General features: G+C 48.3%; 1 protein-coding gene across 1 annotated transcript; it reads right to left on the reverse strand.

The window, feature by feature from the left end:
* Positions 1–2,432: 2,432 nt before the first annotated feature.
* On the reverse strand, positions 2,433–25,382 carry Plekhb2 (pleckstrin homology domain containing B2). Its single transcript, XM_051152815.1, has 8 exons — positions 25,306–25,382; positions 16,387–16,431; positions 14,931–15,083; positions 13,975–14,077; positions 10,583–10,622; positions 9,007–9,096; positions 5,695–5,800; positions 2,433–2,859 (listed from the first exon to the last, which is right to left on the reverse strand). Exons 2-8 carry the CDS (start codon positions 16,421–16,423, stop codon positions 2,723–2,725), a joined length of 666 nt encoding a protein of 221 aa, XP_051008772.1. The 5' UTR covers positions 16,424–16,431; positions 25,306–25,382; the 3' UTR covers positions 2,433–2,722.
* Positions 25,383–26,000: the final 618 nt, after the last annotated feature.

The following is a 26,000-nucleotide window of genomic DNA, read 5'->3' on the forward strand; positions in this document are numbered from 1 at the left end:
CCAGTTTTATTATTCCAAGTGTCTGTAGCCACACCTGCTTTCATACGGGTGGCAGGAATCTGATCTCATATCCTCCTGCTTGCATGGCAGGCACTTAACCATCTCTCTAGCCACCCAAAAATAACTTACAAGTACAGCAGAGGTCACAATGAGACACAGTTTAAGGTTAATGGTCATTTAATATTTTAACAAGTTCACTTATAAACATACCATAAGCACATACAGGGAGAAAACAGGCTTTTTAGACACAACCGAATAATAAGCAATCACAAAGAAGACAGCCTGCATTCTATGCCTTTCATCTCCATAAACGAGAAGGCAGAACGAAAGGTCACATGGGACCAACAACAGATGTAGGAAATAAATCTGGATCATTCTGTCCCAACCACAGGAACTCGCTGCACTCCAGAAGGCTACTGTGGGCACTGATGACCTAAAATACGCGGAGTTGGCCTTTCTCCACAGTGAGGATCTGAGACGTGAACCTCGGGCTTCCCTCTGTCACATGGAAAGTTCTTAGGTTAACTCAAAGAGCCAAAGGAGCAATGAAATCAGCCACGCACAGCGCACAGCGTCAGCAGCCAACCTCTTCCAGCCGTGGGTCATGGTTTCACAGCAACCGTGGAAGAGATGTGTTCCTGAGCCCTGGACAAGCGGTTCCCTCCGATTCAGGAGTCTCGTAACTCACTGGGGTGCAAAAGGACATGAGACAACCAAAAGGGCAGCGCCTGTGAGGACAGGGGCTTAGGAAATCAGATGCCTGAGTTCATCTTCATACATTCCAAAAGAGTGACAGGAAATGACCAGGCTCAACTATGGCTGCCTGTTACAGCTAGTCCCACTGAGGTCAGGAGCTAGGCAGGGCACACCCATGGGACAGTAGGAAATAATTCCGTTTCACTGGTCCTTGTGGGGTGGGGGGAACACCTAACTCAGTACTCTGTGGCTTTTAGGAATCCCAGTAACTCAGTTCAAAATTAACAATCCCCTGCAACACTAAAAACTGGTTTTAATGTTTCATGAGTAAAGTACAGAGCTTTAAGAATGATAACATTGTGAGAAAAGCCATTCTTATAACACAGGATGTAAAGTCAGCATTACATTTATTAAAGTGGCACTAGAAACCATCAATACCACGTTGTCACACAGCCTACCTATCAGAGGAGACAGAAATGCAAACTTCAGCTAGAAACGGGCAGTGCTGGGTCCCCGGTCCCCAGGTCCCCAAGGTATAGCTAGAAAACCACCATCACATCTACTTGACAACTATCTCACATGGAGATCTGTTCAAGACTTGACCTGACCAAGAGAGAGCTGCCCAGCAGTACAGCAATGCAGCACACACGCTCTAGGCTTTCTGGGAGTGCTCTGGAGAAAGAGACTATGCTAAGTAGAGGGCAGGCCTTCACTGTGCTGCCCGCCTCTGTGAGACAGCACTTGTTTAAAACACACCAGTCACAGCACTGGGATTGGGAGTGTGTAAAACATCAAAGAACAGAAACTTCACATATGTGGAACATGTATTTTCTAATATTGGAAATACAAATTTCTATCTGAAAGGCAGGACTGTGGGCTTCCCAGAGCATCACGGGTTTGGGGACTAGAAACGTTTTAAGTTTTTCTATCATGAGTAGGTTAGGAACGAAAACAAGACCGACCCCCACTAACATGAAGGATTGGAACAAATCCCTGAGACTCTACCCGACCCCATCTCTCACCCAGAACCTGAGTCTCACCCAGCTCTCCTCAACCCCACTCTCAGGACAGCCACAGGGCCCTCACTACCACTGCTCAGGAAGAGCCTCTCAGGGCGCTAAAGAGAATCCCTTTGCAGCTTGTGCCCCAGAGGGCCTGAGGCGGGAACATTCTAACTAAGGCTCTCCCCGAACCCCCTCACCATACTTTCTTTACTAGTAGAAAAATAGAATCTCCACAGACCAAGCTGGCAATCAATACACCTAAGGCAATCACTGAAAGCGCACCACTGGGCAGCCGCCAGCCCACCTCCACCGGCTCACTCCTTCACTGGCAGGGCTTAAAGGTAAAGGCCCAAACTCCGCAGCTCAAATCAATTCCTAACTTGAGACTATTTCCGATCACGCCCAGGAAAAGGACACAGGAGACTGAGAGGAGAGTCATGCCACCGGGCAGATTCCCGAAGCGGGATTTTTAACGGGAGAGGGGACGCTCCCTCTTTATCTTGAGCAGTCAGTCCTGCAGATGCCTGGGAGATCCAGGGGGTGGGTTACGGGGTTCTCACACCACCGCCCTAAAGAAGCCACCAGCCCACAGCTCCTAGGGCAACATGCGGCCAGGTCTAGAATGAGATTTCAGTTAGAAGTAGCTGCAAGTCTTCCCCCTACACTCATCTGCATCCTCTTCCCTCAGCACGGTTATTATTGGCATAGCAGGGAAAGTCATCCCTTAATGAAGTGCTGCACCTAACTGAATAGGAAATTTCCTTTTAAATGGGTGTGTTTACACAAAGCCATCTGAGAGTCCAGAAGAAAGACTTGGTGCAAGCCAGTACCCTGAAGAACTCAGGTTCTCAGTCCCTGCGAACTTCAGTACCATGCCGGTCAACCACAACCATCAGATTACCACCTTCCAAAGAACTATTGAAATTATTACAGAAGACACACGTCACAAATAGAAATGCCCTGCAAATCAAATTATTGCACACAGGACTAAAAGAAGCTATGCACTGAACAACTTGAAGGCTCTAGAAGACCCAAAACAGAGACCCCAGGGCCATGCCTGTGGCTGCCCCAGCAAGCATGCCCAGGGCCAGGTCACTGTCATTATCTCGGTACCGCTCACGGATGATGACTTGACTGGCAGGCTGTTGTCCATAAACTCCTAGAAAAGAGGAGAAAAGGAGATCTTTTAAGATGTCACTTGGAAGTTCAACACTCACTGAGGAGATTGCGCCCTTACCATGGACACAGTCTCTCCACGTGACCAGCTTGTTCACTCGGTGGCCTTCGAGGCCCATCAGAAAAGTGCTAACATGTGGCTCCAGTGAGCCCAACCCAACCCTTTCCAAGACCCAGCACATGCATGCTAAGGAAGACACTGCTGCAGTTTATAAAAGATGACACATGAGGGCTGGAGACATGGCTCAGTGATGAAGACTACCTGTTGCTCTTGCAGAGGACCCGGCACCCACATGGTACCTACTAAGCACCATAACTTCAGCTTTAGGGGATCCAACGCCCTTTCTGACCTCAGCAAGCACCAGCCATACACTTGGTACACACACATACAGCCAAACACTCATGCATAGTAAATAAATCTACCTAAAAATGTATATTTTTAAAAGATGATAACGTAAGGCTTGGCATGCTGCTGCACACCTTTAATCCCAGCATTTGGGGAACAGTGAGAGGAGGATATTTGTGAGTTCGAGGCCAGGCTGGTCTGCCCAGTGAGTTTCAGGCCGGCCAGGGATTCCCAGTGAGAGCCTATCGGAACGGCAAGAGGATGGAACATGGTTGCAGAGGGGAAGCTGATCATCCTTCAGAGAAACCGTTTTAGAAGAGTGTGCTGGTCCAGATGAGGGTAACCCCCATAGGGTCACATGCTTTAACACTCGGTCGTCAGTTGGCTGAACTGTTTGGAAGAATTAGAAGGTGCAACCTCGTTGGAGGAGCTGTGTCACCACGGATGGGATCTGAGATTTCAAAAGCCCACACCATTCCCAGTTAGTGCGCTCTCCCTCCCTCTCTCCCCCCTCTCTCCCTCCCTCCCTTGTTTCTTCCCTCCCTTCCTCCCTCCCTCCCTCCCACTGGCAGATAAGGCTGGGACAGTAAGACCTAATCAGCCTTCTCTAAGTTCCTAGGTCATGGAGTCTCATCACAGCAATAGAAAAGTAGCCAGCAGGGAGAATGCCTTCGGTTCCCTTCCGTTCCTGGGAAACCGGGAAACTTCTTCCACACAATGGACCTAGCCCTCCTGCCGGAAGCCAGGAAGGCACCATAAGGAAGAGAGATAACTCAAGGCTGCCTTGATATTTAGAAGGAGGCACAAGTGAAGCTCTAATGTCAAGACAGGTCTCTCCTGAGGACTGAATTTGGGGGCAGGGGAGGGCGCTGTTCTGACTCTGTTACGGACTCTTGCAGTCATGCTCCCGCTAAAATATTACAAGAGACTCTCTCTCATTCATAGAGTGAGCTACGAACACCTTCTTCTCCATACTGCCCCCCACCCCCGCCAGCCCCAAAACATAGTCACTTCTTCAACAGATACACACTAAAGGAGAAGCCCACCCAGGCCATCTGGCCACTTCAAAACGTCCCAACATCAGAGAAGTCATCAAAGAGTACACAGAACATGGTGTGTATTCACTTGGTGCCCAGAAGCCGGAAGTACGAAAGATGCCGCCTTCAAGTCACTAATCTCCAAGCAGGAATGCCATGCTCTTAGGAGTTAGCAGAATTAATTCTGCCAGCTCCAAGAAACCCAGAGGAGTGCCTTGGAGGGAAAAAAAAAAAAAATCTCCCTGTCCAAATTGCTAGACTGTGTCACACAAAGCTACACGTGTGCCTGCCTGTGCTGTAGCCTGGAGAATTCTGAGCTACAATTCCCCCGGAGGAGGTGCCCTGCCTTAGCCAGCCATCCTGTGCCTCCTCCTCCACTTTCTCTGCCCCACCCCCACCTCTGCCTCCTCACCCAGTTCCTCCTCTGCTTCTGCCTCTACCTCCTGGTCCTCTTCCGTCGGTACTCTGGGCTGTACTGCTCAAGTAACACAGTCCCCCTAAGGGCATCAGCCTGGACCACTAACAAAAGATAGACTCCTACGTGTAATAGTTAAAGATGTGCTGACCGGGACACTAAAGACCCCCAGCAGCTTAATGAAAGGAAGAAGCAGACTTAGCAGTTCCCGACTCTAACTTGGAATGAGTCACCATGGAGCCAAACGCCAAAGTGTTATCTCCAAGCTAGAAATGGGCCTTTTATTTTCTGAAGTGCCTGGCCATGGAGTCTCTAAGATGTTTAAGACTGAATGGTGAGGGGGCTGGAGAGAGGGCTCAGTGCTCTGATCTTCCAAAGAACCCTAGTTCACTTCCCAGCATCCACAAGTCACCTCACAACCACCTGTAACTCTAGTCCCAGGCATCAAATGCCCTACGCTGGTCCCCAACAGACACTTGCACTCATGGGCACGCACCTACAGACGGTTACACATAATTAAAAATAAATCTTAAAAAGTGTGGAAGTTGAATGACACAGAGGACAGGTAAGCAACTAAGGTGTATTTGGCTACATTTTAAATAAAGATTACCAAGCCTTTAAATAAACAAAAACAATGGGTAGGTGTTGCCAATCTGACAACCTGAGCTCAATCTCTGGGACCCACACAGGGTTAGGAGAGGACTGACTCCCTTCCATCGTCCTCCGGCCTTCCTTCCCTCATGAGCTGTGACACACACATGCCCACACACATATGTACAGCACAGGCACACAAGATAAATACATATGTAATTTTTAAATAACAACCTACTCTAGCACCATAAAGATCTACGAAAACCCAAAAGACTATTAATGAGAAAATGAACGAAAACCAGAGTGACAAAGTGACTCGGGGTCTCCAAGAGGAAGTGCAACTCATTTAACTTTAAGCTGAAAAGTAAACTCCTCCTTGCCCCTGCTGCGCGCAGAGTCCAGGGGCAGCGGCAGGAGCAGGCGGCTCACCTGCATATGGGTACTGGTACGGCATGGCATATGCCTGCCCATTGGCAGCATAGACGACTGGACTTCCTGCTGGGTATGCGCCGCTGTATGGACCATAGCCATAGACCTGAAAAAGAGCAACGCCCCATGAGAAATACACTTTTGAGGGGCTGGAGAGATGGCTCAGTGGGTAAAGGGACTTGCCACCTGGCTGATGACATGCCCCTCGTCCCTGACCCTGTGGAAGGCAGGAAGGAATCCTAACAGTTGTCCTCTGACCAGGAGCAGGGGTGTGTGGGGATGGAGAGGGGTGAGACACATGGGAGGTACTGGGGAAGGGAAGGGGAGAGGAGAAAAGATGTGATTATATTTTAATTTAAATACATACACACACGCATGCATAAAGGGATGCCCGCTGACTTCCACAGGTGGCTGTGGCATGTCCTAGATTGGATAATGGAGAAGCTAGTAATGCAGAAATCCCAATGAGTACAAACAAAACAATAACAACAAACGGGGGGCCCCAGGAAAATGCTGCTCTGCCCAAAGAACCAAAGAAAGGAAAAGACAGCCTCACAAGAGGGAAATTTTTCAGACAGTAACTTTTCTGCTCTACGAAGACACGGAAGAACCTTCAGGAACACTCTATTCCTGTCACTAAGAGCAGCAGTGGAGGCCAATCTGTGACAACAACCTCAATACAGCTGTAGTAAGCCTGCCCTGTGCCCTTAGAGTGCAGCCGGAAAGGGAGGAGCGGGCGATTTCATCCCCACCAGAAAGCAAGACGGTGAGAGATCCACCCAAACACATGAGTAAACCGCCTAAGATCTCAAGGTTCAGATCTGAAGGCATTTCTTTTTTTTTTTTCCCCCACCACAAACAGCCAAGAAAACCTCAAACAGAATAACAACAGAAAACAGCCACACTAAGTTAGCAGAGATGTCGGCGTAAGGGCTGGGGGCGGGGGCAGCTCAGTGGACAAGCTTGCTAGGCATGGGAGACAGCCCAGATCCCATGGCAGCACCTGAGAGGAAAAATGCTAGAATTATCCAGAAAGGATTTGCATATTGGGCTCTGATATATACACACACATGGGTGGTCTATGTGCAATTTATGGTGGGTGCAAACAAATGTGTGGAAGGTATACATGCCTATGCCTGCATTCAGCGGCCAGAAGACGACACTGGGTGTCATGCGCTACTCTCTGTCTCTCTCTGTCTCTCTCTCTCTCTGCATATGTGTATATGTGGAGTGTGTGTGTGTGTGTGTCTGTCTGTCTGTCTGTCTCTGTCTCTATCCCCCCACCTCTCTCCACATACCTTATTCCCTTGAGACAGGGTCTCTCACTGAAATTGTGTGTGTGTGTGTGTGTGTGTGTGTGTGTGTGTGTGTGTGTGTGTGTATCTACTAATTGGCCTAGCACTTTCTCTCTCTCTCTCAAATTCACAAAGATCCACATGCTTCTGCCTTCTGAGGACTGAGATTAAAGGTGTGTACCACCACACAGATTTGGAATGGACTTTTTTCTTGGTTAGGTTGGTTTTTTTTAGTTTTTTGAGACAAGGTTTCTATGTGCCCTGGCTGTCCTGGAACTCAACTCTGTCAAACTCACAGAGATCTGTCTCTGCCTCCCAAGTGCCAGGATTAAAGGCATGTGCCACCACGTCCAGCCATCTGGAAAGCATTTAAAATAACTATTATAAAAAAGCTTTCAGTTAGTAATTATGAAATGAACATAGTTAAATGAAAAAATCAAAACTCCACCCAAAGTAAAAAAATAATTATAGGGAAAAAAAATAGTATGATATATATTCACATTTTTATATATTAAAACATAAAGAACACAAATTTTAGAACTAGCCAGGGTGTGGTGCTGCATACTTGTAATCCCAGAACTCGGGAAGTTGACAGAAAGCATTTCCAGCACCCACATGGCAGTGCACAGCTGTTCCTAATTCCAGCTGCTGGGAATCTGATGCCCTCTGCTGGCCTCTGTGGGCACTGCACACATGTGGTGCTCATAGCTGGCTGCAGGCAAAACACTCACACACACAAAATAAAATACATCTTTAAAAAATATAGTTATATACAATCACTTGATAATAATGGAAACGTGGGGCTGGAGAGATGGCTCAGTGCTCAAGAGCACTGCCTGCTCTTCCAAAGGTCCTGAGTTCAATTTCCATGAACTACATGGTGGCTCACAACCATCTCTAATAGGATCTGATGCTCTCTTCTGTTATCTGGGTATACATGGCAAATAATGAGCTGTATACATAATAACAAATAAATAAATCTTAAAAAAAGAAAGAGATAAAATAATTACATACTTACAAATCTAACAAATATGTACTAAATTATTATGCTGAAAACTGTACAATGCTGACAAAAAAAAGAAAAGAAAGAAAAGAAAAGAAAAGAAAAAACCCTAAAGAAACACAATAAAAGCAAAGAGGCAAATAGAGAAGGGCAGGAAGTTCAGGGCAGCAAATGATGCTGGTCTCTACACATGATCCACTGGCTTAGAGGAGCCTTTGTCAAAAGCCTTGCAAGATTTTGCAGAAAACACAGATTAAACGGATTCAGGGCTTGCCAGATGGCTCATCGGATAAAGGCGCTTGCTTCCAAGCCTGGTGGCCGGAGTTTAATCCCCAGGACCCACACAGTGGAAAGGGAAAACCAACTGCTATAAGTTGTCCTCTGACCCATACCTGTGCATCATGGCATACACACACACACACACACACACACACACACACACACGCTTATGCACACACAATAAACGTAATGTATATTTTTAATTAATTAATAAATATATAAAAAGTGAGTGAGATAGCTCAGTGGTAAAGAACTCACCTAGCCTGTGTGAGGCCCTGAGTTCAATCTCTACCACCACCATCAACACACACACACACACACACACACACACACACACACACAGAGAGAGGGATTTTTGTTTGCTTGAGACAGTCTCAGATCAGCTGCCCTCCTATGTAGACAAGAGTGATCTGGATCTCTTGATTGTCCCGCCTCCACCTCCCAACCTCTGGGACCCCAGCTTGCCACTCCCCGTTTATGCAGCGCTGGGGACCGAACCCAGGACCTCTAGGTTGCTAGGCAAACACTCCATGAACTGAGCTACATCACCAGCTCTAAGCAAAGAGGATGAGGAACACTCTGCGATAACAAGGAAGATCTAGAGTGTGTTTCTAATTTCCTTTAGACTGACTCAAGATTAAGAAGAAAACTACAACGGAAACCAAGAGACCAGCAGAGCTGGAAAAGCAGCAGACAGCCCCAGATTCCCGCACTTGCATGACCTCTGCTCCCTACCTCGGGGGTCGGTGCAGCATAGGCGGCGTAGGGGGGCGGCGAGGCGGCCACGGCAGTCTCTTCAGACAGGATTGCTGAGCCAACGTAAGCCTGTGTAAGACAAGAGAGCTAGGACCAATAGCACATTCGCTCTGCAAAGGAAACATCAAAAGGTCTCAGCAATCTGAGGAGGAAGGGCCTCTGCTGCTCCAGCCTACTGAAGGTGGGGTGCCCAAGGCCACTGCTGCCAATGCCTTTTAGACCCAAGAGTAACCACTGTCATTAGTCCATCTGGTCATAATCAGAAGTGTACTGGGAGCATGCCCTTTCTGTAGTTCAAAAACTATGCTCCAGTGAAAAGGAAAAAAAAAAAAAATCGAGCCAGACGTGGTGATGGCGCATGCCTTTAACCTCAGCACCCGGAAGGCAGAGGCAGATAGATCACTTTGAGTTTGAGGCAAGCCTGGTCTACAAGCAAGTCCAGGATAGCCAAGGCTACACAGAGAGACCCTGTGTTGAAAAACAATAACAACAAAACAAAAAAATCCACATGCAGAACTGCACTGGGTTTTGCTCACTTTGTGGATTATTGATACTAATTTCATGGGCACGGGCTGTTCATGGGGGAAAAAAAGGAACTGGAGTGAGCTAAGAGGGAAAGTATCTTTGGATAACAAAAGCAGTGGACACTGAGCTCCTTTGACTTCACTTCCTACCTGCACAAATTCTTCTGTAAGCCTTATCTATTTTTCCCTTTTCTTCCTATAAAGATATTGGGAAAAAAATAGAGTCCCATCTAAGAATGAAAATGCTGACCACAAAGGTCTTGAGCAGGAGGAGGCACTGCCAGGGTTACAACAGGGCTATGGTTTCTGTGTCTCCTGGGCTCAGAAATACTATTAGGGACAAGAACGGGGACAAGAAGGTTGAGACCTTATGGATAAAGTGGGCACCACGGTTCTCTTTGAACCTTCACTTCAAAATAGAAGACAATTCAAGGTGATGTAACCCTGAAGAAAGGTGATTAGGGGCAGATACGCCTGGAACTACCACGCCTGGCCGAGGAGGCGTTTGCTGTCTTAGTTCTTCCTCACGGCTCTTACAAGATGTCCCAATGAGAACAGCTCGGAGGAGAAAGAGTTTGTTCTGATTTACAGTTCTCAGGGAAACTGTCCGTCACAGTTGGGGGGGGGGGGGACATGGTGACACCCAGGGAAGGAGGACTGACTAGGAAGTCAAGACAGGCTTAAGGCCCGCTCCCCCAGTGACCCCTGTTGACCCCGACCTCCAGTGAGGCTCCACCTAAGGGTTCTGTAACTTGCCCAGAGAGCTCCTCCAGCTGAGAGTCAAGCAAGTGAGTCAATGGCGGGGTGTTTCACACTCAGACCACAACAGGTGCCTCTGACCAATATATGACGCGATCACTGTTAGCCAGAGGCACCCTGCCCTGCCCACAAAGCAGTACATGGCCAGGAGGATTCCCCCGCTGCCCACCCCCCCTTCCATTTTCCATCCCCCATCTCCTGGCCTCCAGTTGGCTACACAGATCCGGGCTGCGCAAACGACTGGAAGCACCAAATGACCGTGGGTAACTTACTGTGTTTGTTCTGGAATCCTGCAGTGTGAACTTCCACGCCCTGGGGAAAATAAAGAACAGGGTATTCTGAGGCAAACCAACATTCCAGTGATTCTTAAATCCAGGCAGGCAGCAGCATTCTGGAAAGGCTTGCTTAAGGAGAGACATTTAAGGCCAGAACATAGGAGGCTTAAACAGGAGGACTACCGTGAGCTTGAGGCCAAGCTGTGCTGTAGAGTAAAACACGGTCTCATGAGACTGCAGAGATGGCTCAGGGGTTAAGAGCACTGGGAGCTCTTCCAGAGGACCAGGGTTCAATTCCCAGCAACCATATGGCAGTTGACAGACTGTTTGCAACTCCAGTTTGAGGGAATCTGACACCCTCACATAGACATAGACATAGACATGCAGGCAAAACACCAGTGCACATAAGACAAATGAATTATTTAAAAGATTGTCAAATGCAAAAAGACTGGGTTATGTACATGAAACTTGTACCTGGTGATTCTGTATATATGTATATTTATGTATGTAGTTCTTGGTTTTGCCTATTTTTTATTTTTTAGTAGAAAAGGGGGATGTGTGAAGAGAGCGTAACCTTGCCTTAGTCTGGGCCCAAGGTGAAAACAGTCTCGGATGCTTGACCCCACTGAGACTTTGTCCCTACAAACTGGTAAGCGTCTTAGTATAGACTCAGAGGAAGGAAGTATCGGCCCAAGACAAAAGACAGGGGCCTGGATTCTGTATTGCAACCGACCAGACCATCGACTTGGGGGAGGAAGCCGGAGGAGACAGGAAGAAGGAAGAGCCGCCATCATGGGTTAGGTAGAGGAGAAGCACATGGCCGGCGTGGATGGAGACTTGGCCCAGATGAAGAACATTACTGAGTATTAGAACCAGATGGTGTGGGGTTGGGACAGGGATCCCACGCCTGCCCCACTAAGGGAAGTAATTTAGGGGATTAATATCTGCCCTGCCCAAGGTTAATTAAGGCTATTTTGAAATATAAAGGTGTCTGTCTTAATTGACTGCTAGTAGGTTGTCGTAATAACAACTATAGGCCTAATAGTAAACATCATTAAGCAATACTGGTAAATTACCTGCAACACTGTTTGGAGTCACCAAACTTCCAGTGACTTCTTACAGGAGCGTAAAACAACCAACAGACGTGACTTAACCTATCTGTGCCCCCAGTTTCTGATGCCTGAAGCAATAACCACACTGTCAGACTCGGTGATGATTAAACACCATCTTTAGAGCAGTTAGCCGAATGCCTGGAGGAAACCAAGTGTCTGGTTTGTGTCGGCTCAAATGGCAAATGCCGTTCCACGGTGTAGCAGGAGTAAATTAGTCTGGTGCTCAGTTACTTCTCCAGGAAGTCATAGCTCTACCATCTAAGCCACCATTCACTGATGGCTCAGAGACTAAACAGTGCTCTTGCAGAGGACGGCATTTGACTGCCAACAACATGTTGCTTAGATCTCCACCATTTGTAACTCCAGTTCCAGGGGATTTTGACACCATCTTCTGGCCTGTGAAGGCATGTGCGCACGTCACACACACACACACACAAACACACACGCACACACACACACACACTTTTTAATTTTAATAAAAATTTAAAAATAAATCCTAAAAACTTTATTCAGGCAATGTGGCACATGGCTTTAATACCAACAATGGGGAGGTAGAGGTGACTGGGACTCTGTTGAGTTTGAAGTCTACATAGGGAGTTTCAGAGCACCCAGGGCTACCGAGCAAGTCAGTCTCTGTCCTGGAAGCTTTGGTTTCTTTAAAAACTGTTATGTTATGTAAACAGGTTTTTGTTTTAATCCCAAGTGTGGGATATGGAATGCTTTTACTTTGCCCACAGCTGATAACAGCCTCGTGCAGCTCAGAGAGGGGTGTGATCTTTGCCAACTGCAGTTAGTTTACTTCTGAGGACTCTGAGAGGGTATAAATATCAGAGCGCACACACACATAGAGAGAAAGAGAGAGAGACAGAGACAGAGACAGAGACACAGAGAGAGACAGAGAGAGAAAAGATGCTTAGAGGAGACAGTCAGAAGAGGAAGAAGGCTCCTGGACGGCTGTTTAGCTGGACTGCTGGATAACCTGATGACAGAGGTTGCCCTAAAGAACCCAAAGAGCCGGAAGTAGCTACAGAGAACTCTGCTCCTCCCCACTGACCTTCTTTTTCTCCCTAGGATTAGGGGGTTAGAAGGGAGGTAGAGGCTTAAGGAACTGCAAATAAAATAGAGTTTAAAAGTAGTGCTTTCCAAGAGTGTCTGTGTATGTGTGTCTCTCTCTCTGTCTCTCTCTCACGCGCACACACACACACACACACACACACACACACACACACACACACACAGAGTTTTAGAGGTTTAGTCCATGTCCCCATGGCAGGGGAGCATGGCAGCATGCACTCAGGCATGGGAAGTAGTTAAGAGCTCTATCCTGGTCCATAGGCAGAGAGACTCTGGGCCTGGCATGGGCTTTTGAGACCTCAGAGCTCACCCCCAGTAACACACTTCTTCTTCTTCTTTTTTTGGCCTGCACATGAGCCAACAGGCCAGAAGAGGGCATCAGACCTCATCATAGATGGTTGTGAGACACCATGGGGTTGCTGGGAACTGAACTCAGGACCTTTGGAAGTATAGTGAGTGCTCTTAACCTCTGAGCCATCTCTCCAGTCCCAGTGACACACTTCTTCCAACAAGGCCACATCTCCTAATCCTTTTCAAATAGTTCCACTCCCTGAAGACTAAACACTCAAACACACGAGCTTCTGGGGGTCACTGTTATTCAAACCACCACACTGCTTAAGCAGAAGGGACAGAAACCAGAGTCAAGGGGCCTAGGGAGATGGCTCAATGGATAAAGCATTGGCAATGAAAAAATAAGGACCTGAGTTTGAATCCCCAGGACTCATGAAAAAAGAAAAAAATTCAGATGTGTAGCATTAAGGTACATAAGCCAGCACTCCTATGGAGAGATGAGAAGGAGAGAAAGGAGACTCTCCAGCAGCTCAAGGAAAAATACAATGAAAAATCAACAAGACCCTGTCTCAAAAACAAGGCGAACATAAGGACCAATACTGATATTGTCTTCTGACCTCCACCCTTGCCACGCTACATGAGTGCCTTACCCATACACATACATTGTACACACACATACACACACACACACACTCACACACACATACTCACATACACTCACACACATGCAAACACACACACACACACACACACACACACACTTAAACACACACACACACACACGAAAGAAACAGTTTCTGACTTACAGTCCCAGCCTGGAGGGAAATTCAAGTTAGACTCTCTTCCCATCTTAACAAAGGGGAACTAGAGGAAAACACCTTGTCTGCCCACTAAGCACACACCGACACTCACAGGCAGTCGTCGGCGCTCTCTGCACAGAGGCTGACAGTCTTCCCATCTCGGCAGACGATCTGCAGCACACAGTCTTTGGGCTTCCCATCTGGAGGCTGGATGTCTAGGAGAGACCAGCAGAATCAAGGACTTTCCTCCTTACACGTTCTTGGACCTAACGACCCAGAGGAGTGAAGATGGAGACAGCCCATCACTGCATGGGAAATAACCAGGGCCCAACTAAGAAGCCAAAGGGAGCCAACCAAGCTGGCTGGCAGGAAGACACAGCTGCTCCCTGTGAGCATAGAGAAACCATGGCTGGTCCCTGCATCCAGTGTTGTTAGCATAGAGAAACCATGGCTGGTCCCTGCATCCAGTGTTGTGAGCATAGAGAAACCAAGGCTGGTCCCCGCATCCAGTGTTGTGAGCATGGAGAAACCATGACTGGTCCCCGCATCCAGTGTTGTGAGCATGGAGAAACCATGACTGGTCCCCGCATCCAGTGTACTGCATCATGGTTTCAAGAAACTGACCAGAGCCAGGCAGTGGTGGCACACACCTTTAATCCCAGCACCGGGGAGGCAGAGGCAGGTGGATCTCTGTGAGTTCGAGGCCAGCCTGGTCTACAAAATGAGTGCAGGACAGTCAAGGCTACACAGAGAAACCCTGTCTCAAAAAACAAAACAACAAAACAAAAACAAACAAACAGAAACCAGCCAGACTACCACACATATCCAGTGTCTAGATAATTAAATCAGCATGACCTAAGAGGGACACCATCTTTCCTGGGGTTGTTAGCAGTCTGGTTCCCTAGATGAAGCAGTGCAGGCTGGGCCTAACTCCAGTGGGAAAAAAATCTGTACCTCCTGATGTTCAGGATGCAAGTGCCCACTGTGCTGCCCTGCCTGGACCAGAGACTAGTCTGATAGTGGGAGCAGACTCATTAGGGAAGGGTGGCACGGCAGGTCTGGGCTTACCGCGACACTCATGCCCCATGCGGATATTGATGCAGTCCACAGGCATGTGGACCTTATCCTCTATACTCTGCCGGGTCTGGTCATCATAATAGATCAGGTGCCCATCTGACCACAGGTCAAACCAATTCTTCTTCCAGCGCTTCAAAATAGTACCTGGGAGCGGGAAATAGGGGAAGTTGGCATTGGGTTAAAACAACAGAGGCTGGCCCCAGTGCACAGCAGGCAGGGAAGAAACTGTCCACCCACAGAGAATTGGTGGAAGCAATCCTCTTAACTGGCAGTGCAAACAGACATGGCCTGGCCACTCCCACTTTAAGCTGCAGGCCCTGGAAGGCTGCCAGGCAAAGCACAAGTTGTGAGATGAACGAGAAAAGGCAGACTGAATGACAAGACTGTCCCTCTCCAAGGGACCATGAAGGAAGAGGGGGCAGAACTCATATAAAAGCCGAAGGGTGGAGAAAAGGCTGCAGAACAGTGTCGTCTGGTTTTAACGTGGCCATTGAACTCAGGAACACAGCAGCTGTGGACACCTGCACAAGACCCACACAAGACCCGGCTTTCAACATTCCATTGATGATGGAGAAAACATGTAAAAATAATTCCAGCACTCTGAGAGGCAGAGGCAGTCAGAACACTGTGAGTTCGAAGCCAGCCTGGTTACAAATAAAAAATTTTAAAAAAGAAAAAATTTAAAAAGAAAATGATAATAACTTCTGAAAAAAAAAAAAAAAGCTCACCTTCCAAGAGCATAGCAATGCCTAAGGACAAAACCAGAGGCCACCAAAGGACTGGCAAAGACCTTGTCCTCCAGTCTGAGCAAGGTGCCCCAGCCCCTCTGTCCACAGGAGCTTGGGGACACAAAACTCAAGAGAAGGTAGCTCTCAAGGTCTGAGGCTACCCTCTGAGACACCAGGCCAATCCAGCATCACTCCCTAGGCTAAGACGCCCCACAGACCTGGGGAGTACAGGCAGCTCCAGGTTTGGGGACAGGTAACTGGGCTCTCCTGCTTGCGGCACGTTAGAGTGGCAGGTGGCCCACAGCAGCCAGGTCTAGGACACTGACTGGACCTCAAGGCCAAAGAACAAAGCTTCCTCTGGAGACAAAGGTTGACTTCGCTAAACTGGTGCACCCACCGAGGCAAGTCCCCCTACCAATCCTTCTCAGGGTCCCAGATGAGATGGGTCATCTCCCCCCCCACAGAAGCCGGCGACAGGGAAGCCAAGTGTGGTCAGGCTCAGCAGCTTCAAGCCAACCCTTAACAGTACTGGACATGACCGCAGAGAGGCAAAGGAGCGGGGAGCTCCGAGCTTCCTGGTTCCGGTCAACCCCATGTTTTCACAAAGAGAGTTCACAGAGCTCTAACAAACCCCCAGAGGGAAAGCAGGACAACAGTATTACCCACACGTGACTCTGCACATGTGATCTGTTTCAGCAGACCCAAGCAGCTCTACTCACTTTGTCGAAGCAACCACCCGCTCTTCACAAACGCCATCGCTTCAGCTGCAGGAGACAGAGCACACAGGTTCAGAATCAGGAGTCAGGGCGAGAAGAGTTCATCTTCCCCTCCCCTCCAGTGTGAGCTGAGGAACAACCCGGAGACAGCGGGCCTCACACTAACCAACATTTATCAAATGCCTCCTCCACGGTCTATACCACCCACCCTTCCTCCCACCTCCAGAGTCCCAGTAGGCATGGGGACAGCCCCAGGAATGCTGACACACTCAGTGTCCTAGAGACCTGGATTCCAGCTGCCACAGCCTGGCCCCGACATGTTCCACAGACTAACAGCTCTGGTCAGGCCTCACTGGTGTCAGCTGACAGAGTGGCTACATCAAGGCAGAAAACTTTGGGTCTTAAAAAAATAAATAATCACTGATATATTTAATTCCATAAAAATAAAGAATGTGAGGATGAGAGAGGCGGCTCAGCGCTTCCTGCTCTTGCAGAGGACCCGTTTCCTTCCCAGCACCTATATGGCAGCTCACAACCACCTGTTAAGTCCAGTTTCAGGGGATCTCAAGCCCCTTTTCTCATCTCCACAGGCACTGCATACACACGGTACACTTAAAATACACACAGGAAGAGTGTCACACACAGGCAGAGGGTCTCGGTTGCACACACCTTTAACTCCATCACTCGGGAGGCAGAAGCAGGGGGATCTCTGTGAGTTTGAGACCAGCCTAGTCTACAAAGAGAGTCCAGGACACCCAAGGCTACACAGAGAAACCCTGTCTCGAAAAACCAAAAAGAGAAAACAAAACACACACAGGAATAATACCCATACACATAAAATGAAAATTTAAAAAAAAAAATTAAAACTGCCTTGGGCCAGTGAGGTCACTGGATGGTAAAGGAGGCTGCCATTAAGCCATTAGACGTGAGTTTAATTCCTAGGCCCCACAAGATGGAGGAAAAGTGTGATTCCCACAAGTTATCCTCTGACCTCTGTCTGTGCACTGTAGCACAAGTGTGTCCCTTCACAGTAACGATAAACAGAATTCTAAAAACAAGGGACTTCTGTGTGGGGGCAACAGGGGGTGGTGGTGGTGTCAAAAGACTAAAGACAACTTAGGAAAATCATTGCAAACAGACGGCAGCCGTGTCTTCATTCCTTCACTTACTAAGCTCAGACACCAAAAGGGAAAAGCAATTTTGATTTTTCTCTCATACACACACATGGTCACACCCAAAACAATAAAACAAACAAATGTGGGTAAACTCGTAAGAGGCCCAGCTTGGGCCAACAAGATGGCTCAGTAGGTCAAGGGGCCTGTCACAAAGCCCAAAGTCATGAGTTCAATCCCCAAGACGCACACGGTGGAAAGAGAGCGCCAACTTCCTTAGCTTGTCCTCTGACCTTGCCGTGCACACCATGTCGTGTGTGTGCACATACCCAACAATGAAATAAATAGGTGCCCATTAAAATTAAATTAGACATAAAATTTAAAGAATTTCTCTATTTTCTTTCAACCCTAAGGACAAAATTCCAATGCGAAGTTGACAGTTTTACCTGTCAAAATAGCCTGACTCCACTGCCAACACGGGAGGGAGCGTTGAGGTTGTAGGCCAGGTAGGGCAAGGATATTCCAAAAAGACACCCACTCCCTCCCTTTGGCGAACAGACTGTGAAACAAGACACCGTGGGGAATTAGGATCTTCCCAGAGATCTCACTCTGGAAGGGAAAGGCTGAAGGCTGAAGCCTGGTGTAGCCAGAAGAGAAAAGAGAATCCCCACCGTGTGACAAGCTGTCAGGAGAGACCTGGTCAGCGCCCCGCAGAAGCACTCCTTGACCAGGACTGGAAAGCTATGAGTATGTCTGGCCTTCTACTTTTTTTTTTTTTTTTTTTTGGTTTTTCGAGACAGGGTTTCTCTGTGTTGCCTTGGCCATCCTGGACTCACTTTGTAGACCAGGCTGGCCTCGAACTCACAGCGATCCACCTGCCTCTGCCTCCCAAGTGCTGGGATTAAAGGCATGCGCCACCACGCCCGGCTGTCTGGCCTTCTACTTAAACCTACACTTTCATGTCAGGACCCAAGCACGCAATCACAAACTGCATCTAGAAAACCAACCTCTATCTTTTTTCCCCCCAGAGATCAGGAACAGAGAAATAGTCGCTGCTGCTGGCAGCCATCTTGGGGCGTGCGTGTGTGTGCATGCGTGTGCACATGCGCATGCATGCATGCATGCAGCCCAAAGGCAGCTGACCCTGAAGACAGCTGTGCTCACTGAGCTAACCCTAAAACCCATCTGTGACAGCTAATTTCGCATGGTCAATCAGCTTGATGTGATCTGGGATGCCCTGGCTGAAAAACCTCTGGGCGTGTCTGAATTTGCAGATTAGGTAACTGAAGGGGGGGGGGGACGACGACGACACACACACACACACACACACACACACACACACACACACACACACACACCCTACATGTGGGCAGCACTGTGCTCTGGGCTAGGGTCCCAGAAAGAATGAAGAAAGTGAGCCAGGAGCCAAAATAACCTATCTGCTTCCTGACTACAGATGCCATATGTGACCACTGCCTCGAATTCTTGCTGCTCAGCCTCCCCATCATGACGGACTGAATCCCTCAGGCTGGGAGCCAAAGTAAGGCCTCCTCCCTTAGGTTGCCTCTTGGCAGGTATCTGGTCCACAGAAGCAGAAAAAGTAACTAATACTTCGTCCTAATCCAGGGCTTTATGCTAAGTAAAAGCAGAGGTTTGTATTTTAAACTGGACTGAAATAGGTTCCCGGCAACTATAAACATTCTCTCGATAGAGTTCCCAGCAGTTACTGAGAGACACTAAAGACAAAAATCAATGTGTTTGTTTTATTTACCTTCTAGGCATGCGTTCACAGGAAAGAACCACTCACCGAGTGGAATCCACACTCAAAACGGAGAGAGACAGAAACTTACACATCTAAAGACGTATGAACAGCTGGGCGTAGTAGCGCACGCCTGTAATCCCAGCACTCAGGGAGGCAGAGGCAGGCGGATCTCTGTGAGTTCGATGTCAGCCTGGTCTACAAAGCGCGTCCAGGACAGCCAAGGCTACACACAGAAATCTTGTCTCAAAAAAAGATGATAGATAGATAGATAGATAGAAAAAATACATAAAATAAAGACATACAAACACATCTGATACATGCAATGCTTCAAAGTGTCCCAGAAAAGGAAACTGGGATCCCTCACTGTAGAGAGGGCTGAGCAAGGCTTGCCCTGTAAGCACAAGGACCAGACTTTGGGTTCCGAGCATCCACATAAACGCCATTTGGGCATGGTAGCCCACTGTAATCCCAGCATGGGATCTCCAGAGTAAGCTGGCTTGCTCTGGTCACATTGGCATGCTCTGGTTCATGTAAGAGACCCTGCCTCAGTGTACATGATGGAGAGACTTCAAGAGGATACCTGCATCACACACATGCATCTGCATGAACGTGTGTCCACGCATGTGCAACATACACATCGCACACACATAGTCAAGCAAAACGCAAAAAATAGAAAAAAAAGAAAAAGAAAAAAAAAAGAGTTAGCTGTAGAAATAAATAAATAAGTGAGTAAGTAAATACATTTCTGCTCTTCCAAGGTTGTTCATATATCAGGGATGGGGGTGGAGGGACGCTGTACTCTCCCTAACCGTGAGTGTATTAGCTACTTTTATAACTGCTGTGACAAACTAACAGGCAAAAAGCAATTTAATGAAGAAAGGGTTTATTTCAGTTACAGGTTGAAGAAGGGACAGAGTCCACTGTGACAGGGAAGTTCCAGCATGCCATAGGGACATGCAGAACCTTGCATCCATAGTCAGAAGGCAGACAGGTAAACATTCATGCCCAGCCTAGTTTTTACTTCTTATTCACTGCAGAGCCCTGCCCACTGGGCGGGGCCATCCAAGAACCCCACCCATTGGGCAGTGCCATCCACATTTAGAGCGCAGATTTTCCACCAAAATGAAGGCAATCTAGATTCTCCCTCACAGGCACACTCAGAGGTCTGTCTCCTAGGTGATTCTTGTCAAGTTGACAGTCCACAGTAACGGTCACAGTATCTATGCTTAACATTGTCTCTCATGGTACTTGAACTTGCTGTAGAAACAGCTACCTTGGGTTGAATATTTCTGTCAGGTACCAAGTCAACATTTGTATATTATTTCAGCCTATTTTCCAAAATCTTGTCAAGTAGATGGTATATTTTCATTTTGTAGATTAAAAAAAAAAAAAAAAAAAAAAGCTTGGAAAGTCAAGTAAGTTGCCCCCAAGATGACTAATTTAAGGCAGAATTTGAACACAAGCCTTTTAGGTCCAAAGTCTATACTTAAAAACATTGGTCTTTATGAATCTAAAAATATATGACCATAGTCATGTCTCCTGATTTTCAGTTGCTATAATACTGTCGGGAGCCGGTCCGCCATTACAAGATGGCGCTGGCTTCCTGTTTCCTGATTCTTCACGGAGGCCCTTATGGCCAGTGCGCATGCACAAACACGTCACCCTTACATAACCCGCTTACGCGGGCGGTATGCTAATTAGGTATTCTCTAGAGCACCAATGACGGGAGGACACGTCCCTCTACGCCTTGATATTTCCTATATAAGCCAGGGATTTTACGGGGAGTGGGGCCTTCTCCATCAGTCTGCAGAGAGCTGTACAATAAAATGCTGTCAGAAGAATCCTGAGTTGCCGCGTCTCCTTTATCGGCGAAAGGTGCGCGCGACATAATACAGTCACTAAAATTCTTCCTTTCAATTTGAAAGCAAAGAGGATTATTAGAAAATAAAGTAGATAGATTTTTATCTAAATTGGCTTTTTTGTTTTGGTGTATGTCTTGTTTTTGTTTTGTCTCATTTTTTCAACTTGACACAAGCTACAGTTACCTGGGAAGAAGAAGAACCTCTATTGAGAAAAAGCCGCTATCAAATTGCCTGTAGGCAAGTCTGTCAGGAGTTTTTTGTTTTTTGTTTTTAATAACTGATGTGGGAGCCAGGCGTACTAACATACGCCTGTGATCCCAGCACTCAGGAGGCAAAGGCAGGCAGGCCTCTGTGAGTTTGAGCCAGCCTGGTCTACAATGCAAGTCCAGGACAGCCAAGACTACATAGAGAAACCCTATCTCAAAAAACAAACAAATAGCCAGGTGGTGGTGGCACATGGCTTTAATCCCAGCACTTGGGGAGGCAGAGGCAGATGGATCACTGTGAGTTCGAGGCCAGCCTGATCTACAAAGTGAGTCTAGGACAGCCAAGGCTACACAGAGAAACCCTGTCTCGAAAAGCCAAACCAAACAAACAAACAAATTAATGTAGGAGGGTTCAGACCAATGTGGGTGTAGCCGCCCCTGAGCAGGTGGTCCTGGGTTGTTGAAGAAATATCAGTCTAATTACATCTTTCCTCCCTCAGTTTGTCCTATGCAGGTGCGGGTAGTTGCTGACACTAATCAATTCTTTAATCTGTGGGGCATCCACTAATGCAGAAGAAAGGCTGGAAAAAACAAGGAAGCCACATATGACTACAAACCAAAAGCACAGTCAAGCTCTCAGGCGTCAAGGAGAACCTACCCCTCCACCCCATCTCTAGCTAGTGCTACAGGAGCAAGTATCTGTGCAGCCACTCTGATAGGAGACCACGAGACAGACTCTGCCAAAGAATCTGCTGCTTTTATAGGCTGTGCTAAATTAAAGAAAACCAGTTCAGCTTTCACAGAAGGCTAAGGCAGTTTATCAAACTGTCTCTCGTATAAGAACCAAAAACACCCACAAGTTCCTTCGGCTCTGACCCAGTCTTCTCGCCTCCAGCCCCACAGCCCTGCAGCCCCGCAGGCCTCAGGGAAACTACTGGCTTTTCTTTATCCATCTCATCAGCATAACTGCTTACTGTAGCAAACAGCCTTATTCTAGGAAGTTCCTTGCAGGTCTGAAACCCTATTGAGCATTAGCGAAATGCATGGCAGCAGAATGCCACGGACCATATGATACAGTGCTCATAGTAAGGCGTAGTACAGATGATAGGGAGAGAAAAGAGTCAGGAAGGGCAGACAAGCCCTGCGCCATGTATACTTTATATTTTAAGGACACAGGGACACATTTGCCATCCATGTTGTAGAAAGGAACTGTACTGACACCTTAACCACGGTATGTAGCTCTGAGTTAACCCCTGGCCCTGGTGGGACAGGGAGGAACTCAGAGTTCGGCATTCATAAGAGTGTCCAAACCATAGCCAAGTGTGGTGGCGCACACCTTTAATTCCAGCATCAGGAGGAAGAGGCAGGAGGATCACTGTGAGTTCAAGGCCTGCCTGGTCTACAAAGCAAGTCCAGGACAGCCAAGGCTACAAGGAGAGACCCTGTCTCGGGGTGGGGAAAAAGTGTCCAAACCAAGCTAAACAGAGAGGCCACAATGGCGAAGTGTGGACTATAAGGAGAGGTGCACAGGTTCCATAAGCCTCAGGGACAATGCTGACCTCCTGACCTGACCAGAGGGGCAAGACTGAGTCGGAATGGTGGGCTGCCTCTGTTTGCCCTTTCCTGTAACTCCTCCGCCTGCAGCTGACTTACAAGAGGGCATTCAACAGTGTGAGCATGCCTCCCTCTCAGATCACTGGTTCTCTGCGCAAACTACAACTTAAAGGTTTAGTTTCCAGCTAGAGAGATAGGAGATAAAAAGGGGTTGGGGCAGACAGACAGACAGACATGGTGTGTGTGATAGAGAAATTGATTTCATAAATACAGACTTTATTATCAGGAAATTTACTTACAAAAGTGTGCTAAGACCCTTAATTTACTGAACACCTACTGTGTGTCTGACAAGATAACACCTTAACAGAATTTTGGTGGCTGCCCTGGGGAAGATCGGTGGGGAATCTCTCATTTACAGAATAAACACCAGACACCAGATAAACCCAAGCAAGCACCTGCCTGGCTAGAGGGTCACTTCTTAAGCCAGCTTGCCCTAACCGAACCCAGCTGACCATCCAGAGTCAAAACTCTTGGGGGCCAAGGAAACACTCAAGCATCCTTAAAAAGGAACCTGCAGCAACCGTAGGCCCAGCCACCTGACCTTCCTCACTCCAGAAGGCAAGCCCACAGCACAGGCCAGGCAGACACACAGCCATGTTTGGTCAATGATTGTTCAACAGTCATTGCCCTAAGTAAGTAGCAATAAATCCCAGTTGCCACCCTACCACTTCCTGTAAAGTGGAACAAGTCACGTCACTTCCTGAACAGGTTACCACAAGAGAGCCACCTCCCTACCCTAGTCAACTGACACACACACACACACACACACACACACACACACACACACACATACACATACACACACACACACACAATTTCTTTGGAGGAATTAACCAGTGTATTCTGAATTAGTCTCTAGAATCTGTGACTTTCCACCTTTCTAAAACACTGGGAATTACATGACGCCTTTATGAAGTCTCTTTGAAAACCACTCTGCACTCAAGAGCTAGACACAAAAACAATTTACACTTACCCCAAATAAAAGCCCCTGACCTCCCAAGGTCTCACTCTAGCTGGATAACAATAAAATGTAACTAAAAGGAGTTGCGGTTTGTACAATCCAACACCTTAAACTAAAGGCATTTTAACTACAGACCATGATAGTGCAAGGGAAACAGGAAGACCCAGCAGAGCAGGGCAACAGGGCCCCTGGGAGATGGGGTGTGGGGTGTTTGTCCCTCGCCTGGACACAGGAGCTATCAGAAGGAGCCAGAGAAGTCTCCTCCTTGGAAGCACCCCCACCCCACCCTTGCCCGCCTTGGGTGGGGAAGGGGGAGGGAGGGTCAGGCCTAAGCTGCTCTATGGAAGATTCCATTAGGATAGGGGACACTAAGGAAGGGATACGCAGGGCTGGGGAGAATACAATCAAGATGTGGGCCTTTGGGGAACCTGGAAAGGACCCTGGAGAAAGAGGAGGGGCCCGAGATTGGACCAGACCCTAGGACAGGAGAAGATAAGATTGTGGCAGGGAACACTGGAGAACCCCGCAGAGACCCTGGGAAAGCTGGCTTAGAGGGTCCCTTCTCAAACCAGCTGCCCTAACCAAATCCAGCTCACCAGCCGGAGTCAAAACTCTCGGGCTGGGAAAGAGGGGCGCTGGGCTAGACAGGATACTAAGGAAGACCATGAAGGGCTGGGGAGGGTGGGTCAGGACGGGGAAAAGACAGAGTCTTGGAAGGGGAGCACAACCAGAATGTGGGACACTGGGGACAGGGGAGGAGACAGGAGCTGGAGGGGAGTACAGCCGGGATGGGGACGCTGGGAAAGAAGGAAGAGGAGGCAGGAGCTGGGGGTGTGTAGTCAGAATGGGGAACACTGGGGGAGTGAGGAGGAAGCGGAGCCGGAAGAGACTGCAACCAGGATAGGGACACTGGGGATGGCGGAGGAAGGAGCTGTGAGGGGCGGGGGAGGGGGGGATACAACCAAGATAGAATACACAGGGAAAGTGGGAAGGAGGTGGAGGCTGGGGTAACACAACCAGGATGGGGATACTGGGGGAGAGGCAGGAGCTGGGGTGGGGCTTGGGGGAACGGGAGAAGCGATTAGGACCGGCGACGTTCGGGAGCGGGAGGGGCGTGGGTCAGAATGGAGACACTCGGGAAAGGGTAGAGGGCAAGAGCAAGAGGAGGAACATTGGGGAAGGAACAGGGACTGAGGGGGTTCACCAAGGAAGACAGAGACAAGGGGCTGAGGAAGTGGGCGCGGCAAGCAAGGTTGGAGTTCCCTGGAGCCAGGCTTAAAGAGGGGTGTTGGCGAAGCGGGTTACCACGGAGGGGCGTGAGCAGGGCCGGACGGGGTACTCCAGCTGGGGAGGTCCCGGGAAGGGCTCGCATGGGGCGCAGTGGGAGCACCGCGGGCACAGTCACCTGCGAAAGTTCAGGCCGCCTGAGACGGATCAGGCTGAGAGCGCAAGGTCGCCGGCTTCCTTCTCTTTGCTGGACGCCCAAGTCCGGGTCCTGCGTCAGCCCCTCGCGCGCATGCGCGAGAGGCAGGCCCGGTGTAGCGCAGGACCGGAGCCCGGGGCCTGAGAATTTGTTTTAACAGGGTCTTAGTTACCTACCTGCTCAAAGGCAGTTCTAACTATCCTGATCTTGGCCTCTGAACATAGAGCTTCGTAGAGAAGTACATGACTTTGAGACTAGGGCAATCCAACGCCAAACTCAGCCTGGAACATCCCAGAGCCAGAAACTTGGGTGCTGAAACACAGGAAAACGAGGATGTCAAAATAGAAACAGCAAGCAAACAACAAACCTGGAAGTCTTAGCAATAAGTCACATAGAATTGTTATAGCTTAGAATATAAAATATAACGATTAAAAATAAATAAATAAAAGAGGACAGAGCTGCGGGTGTTAGGAAAGGACCCAGAGCTGGGGAGGCTGAGACAGGATAGCAAGCTTGAGGCCAACCTGAGCTACATAGCCACAGTCTCAAAAACCCAAATACCCAGAGGGCACGGCGGTACACAACTGTAATCTCAGCACTTGGGAAATGCGTTAGAAGGATAAAAAAGCCCAAGGTCATCTGTGGTTACATAGTCTGGGAATTCTTGAGATCCTGTT

Source organism: Acomys russatus, chromosome 11 (assembly GCF_903995435.1).
Source record: "Acomys russatus chromosome 11, mAcoRus1.1, whole genome shotgun sequence".
NCBI lineage: Eukaryota > Metazoa > Chordata > Mammalia > Rodentia > Muridae > Acomys > Acomys russatus.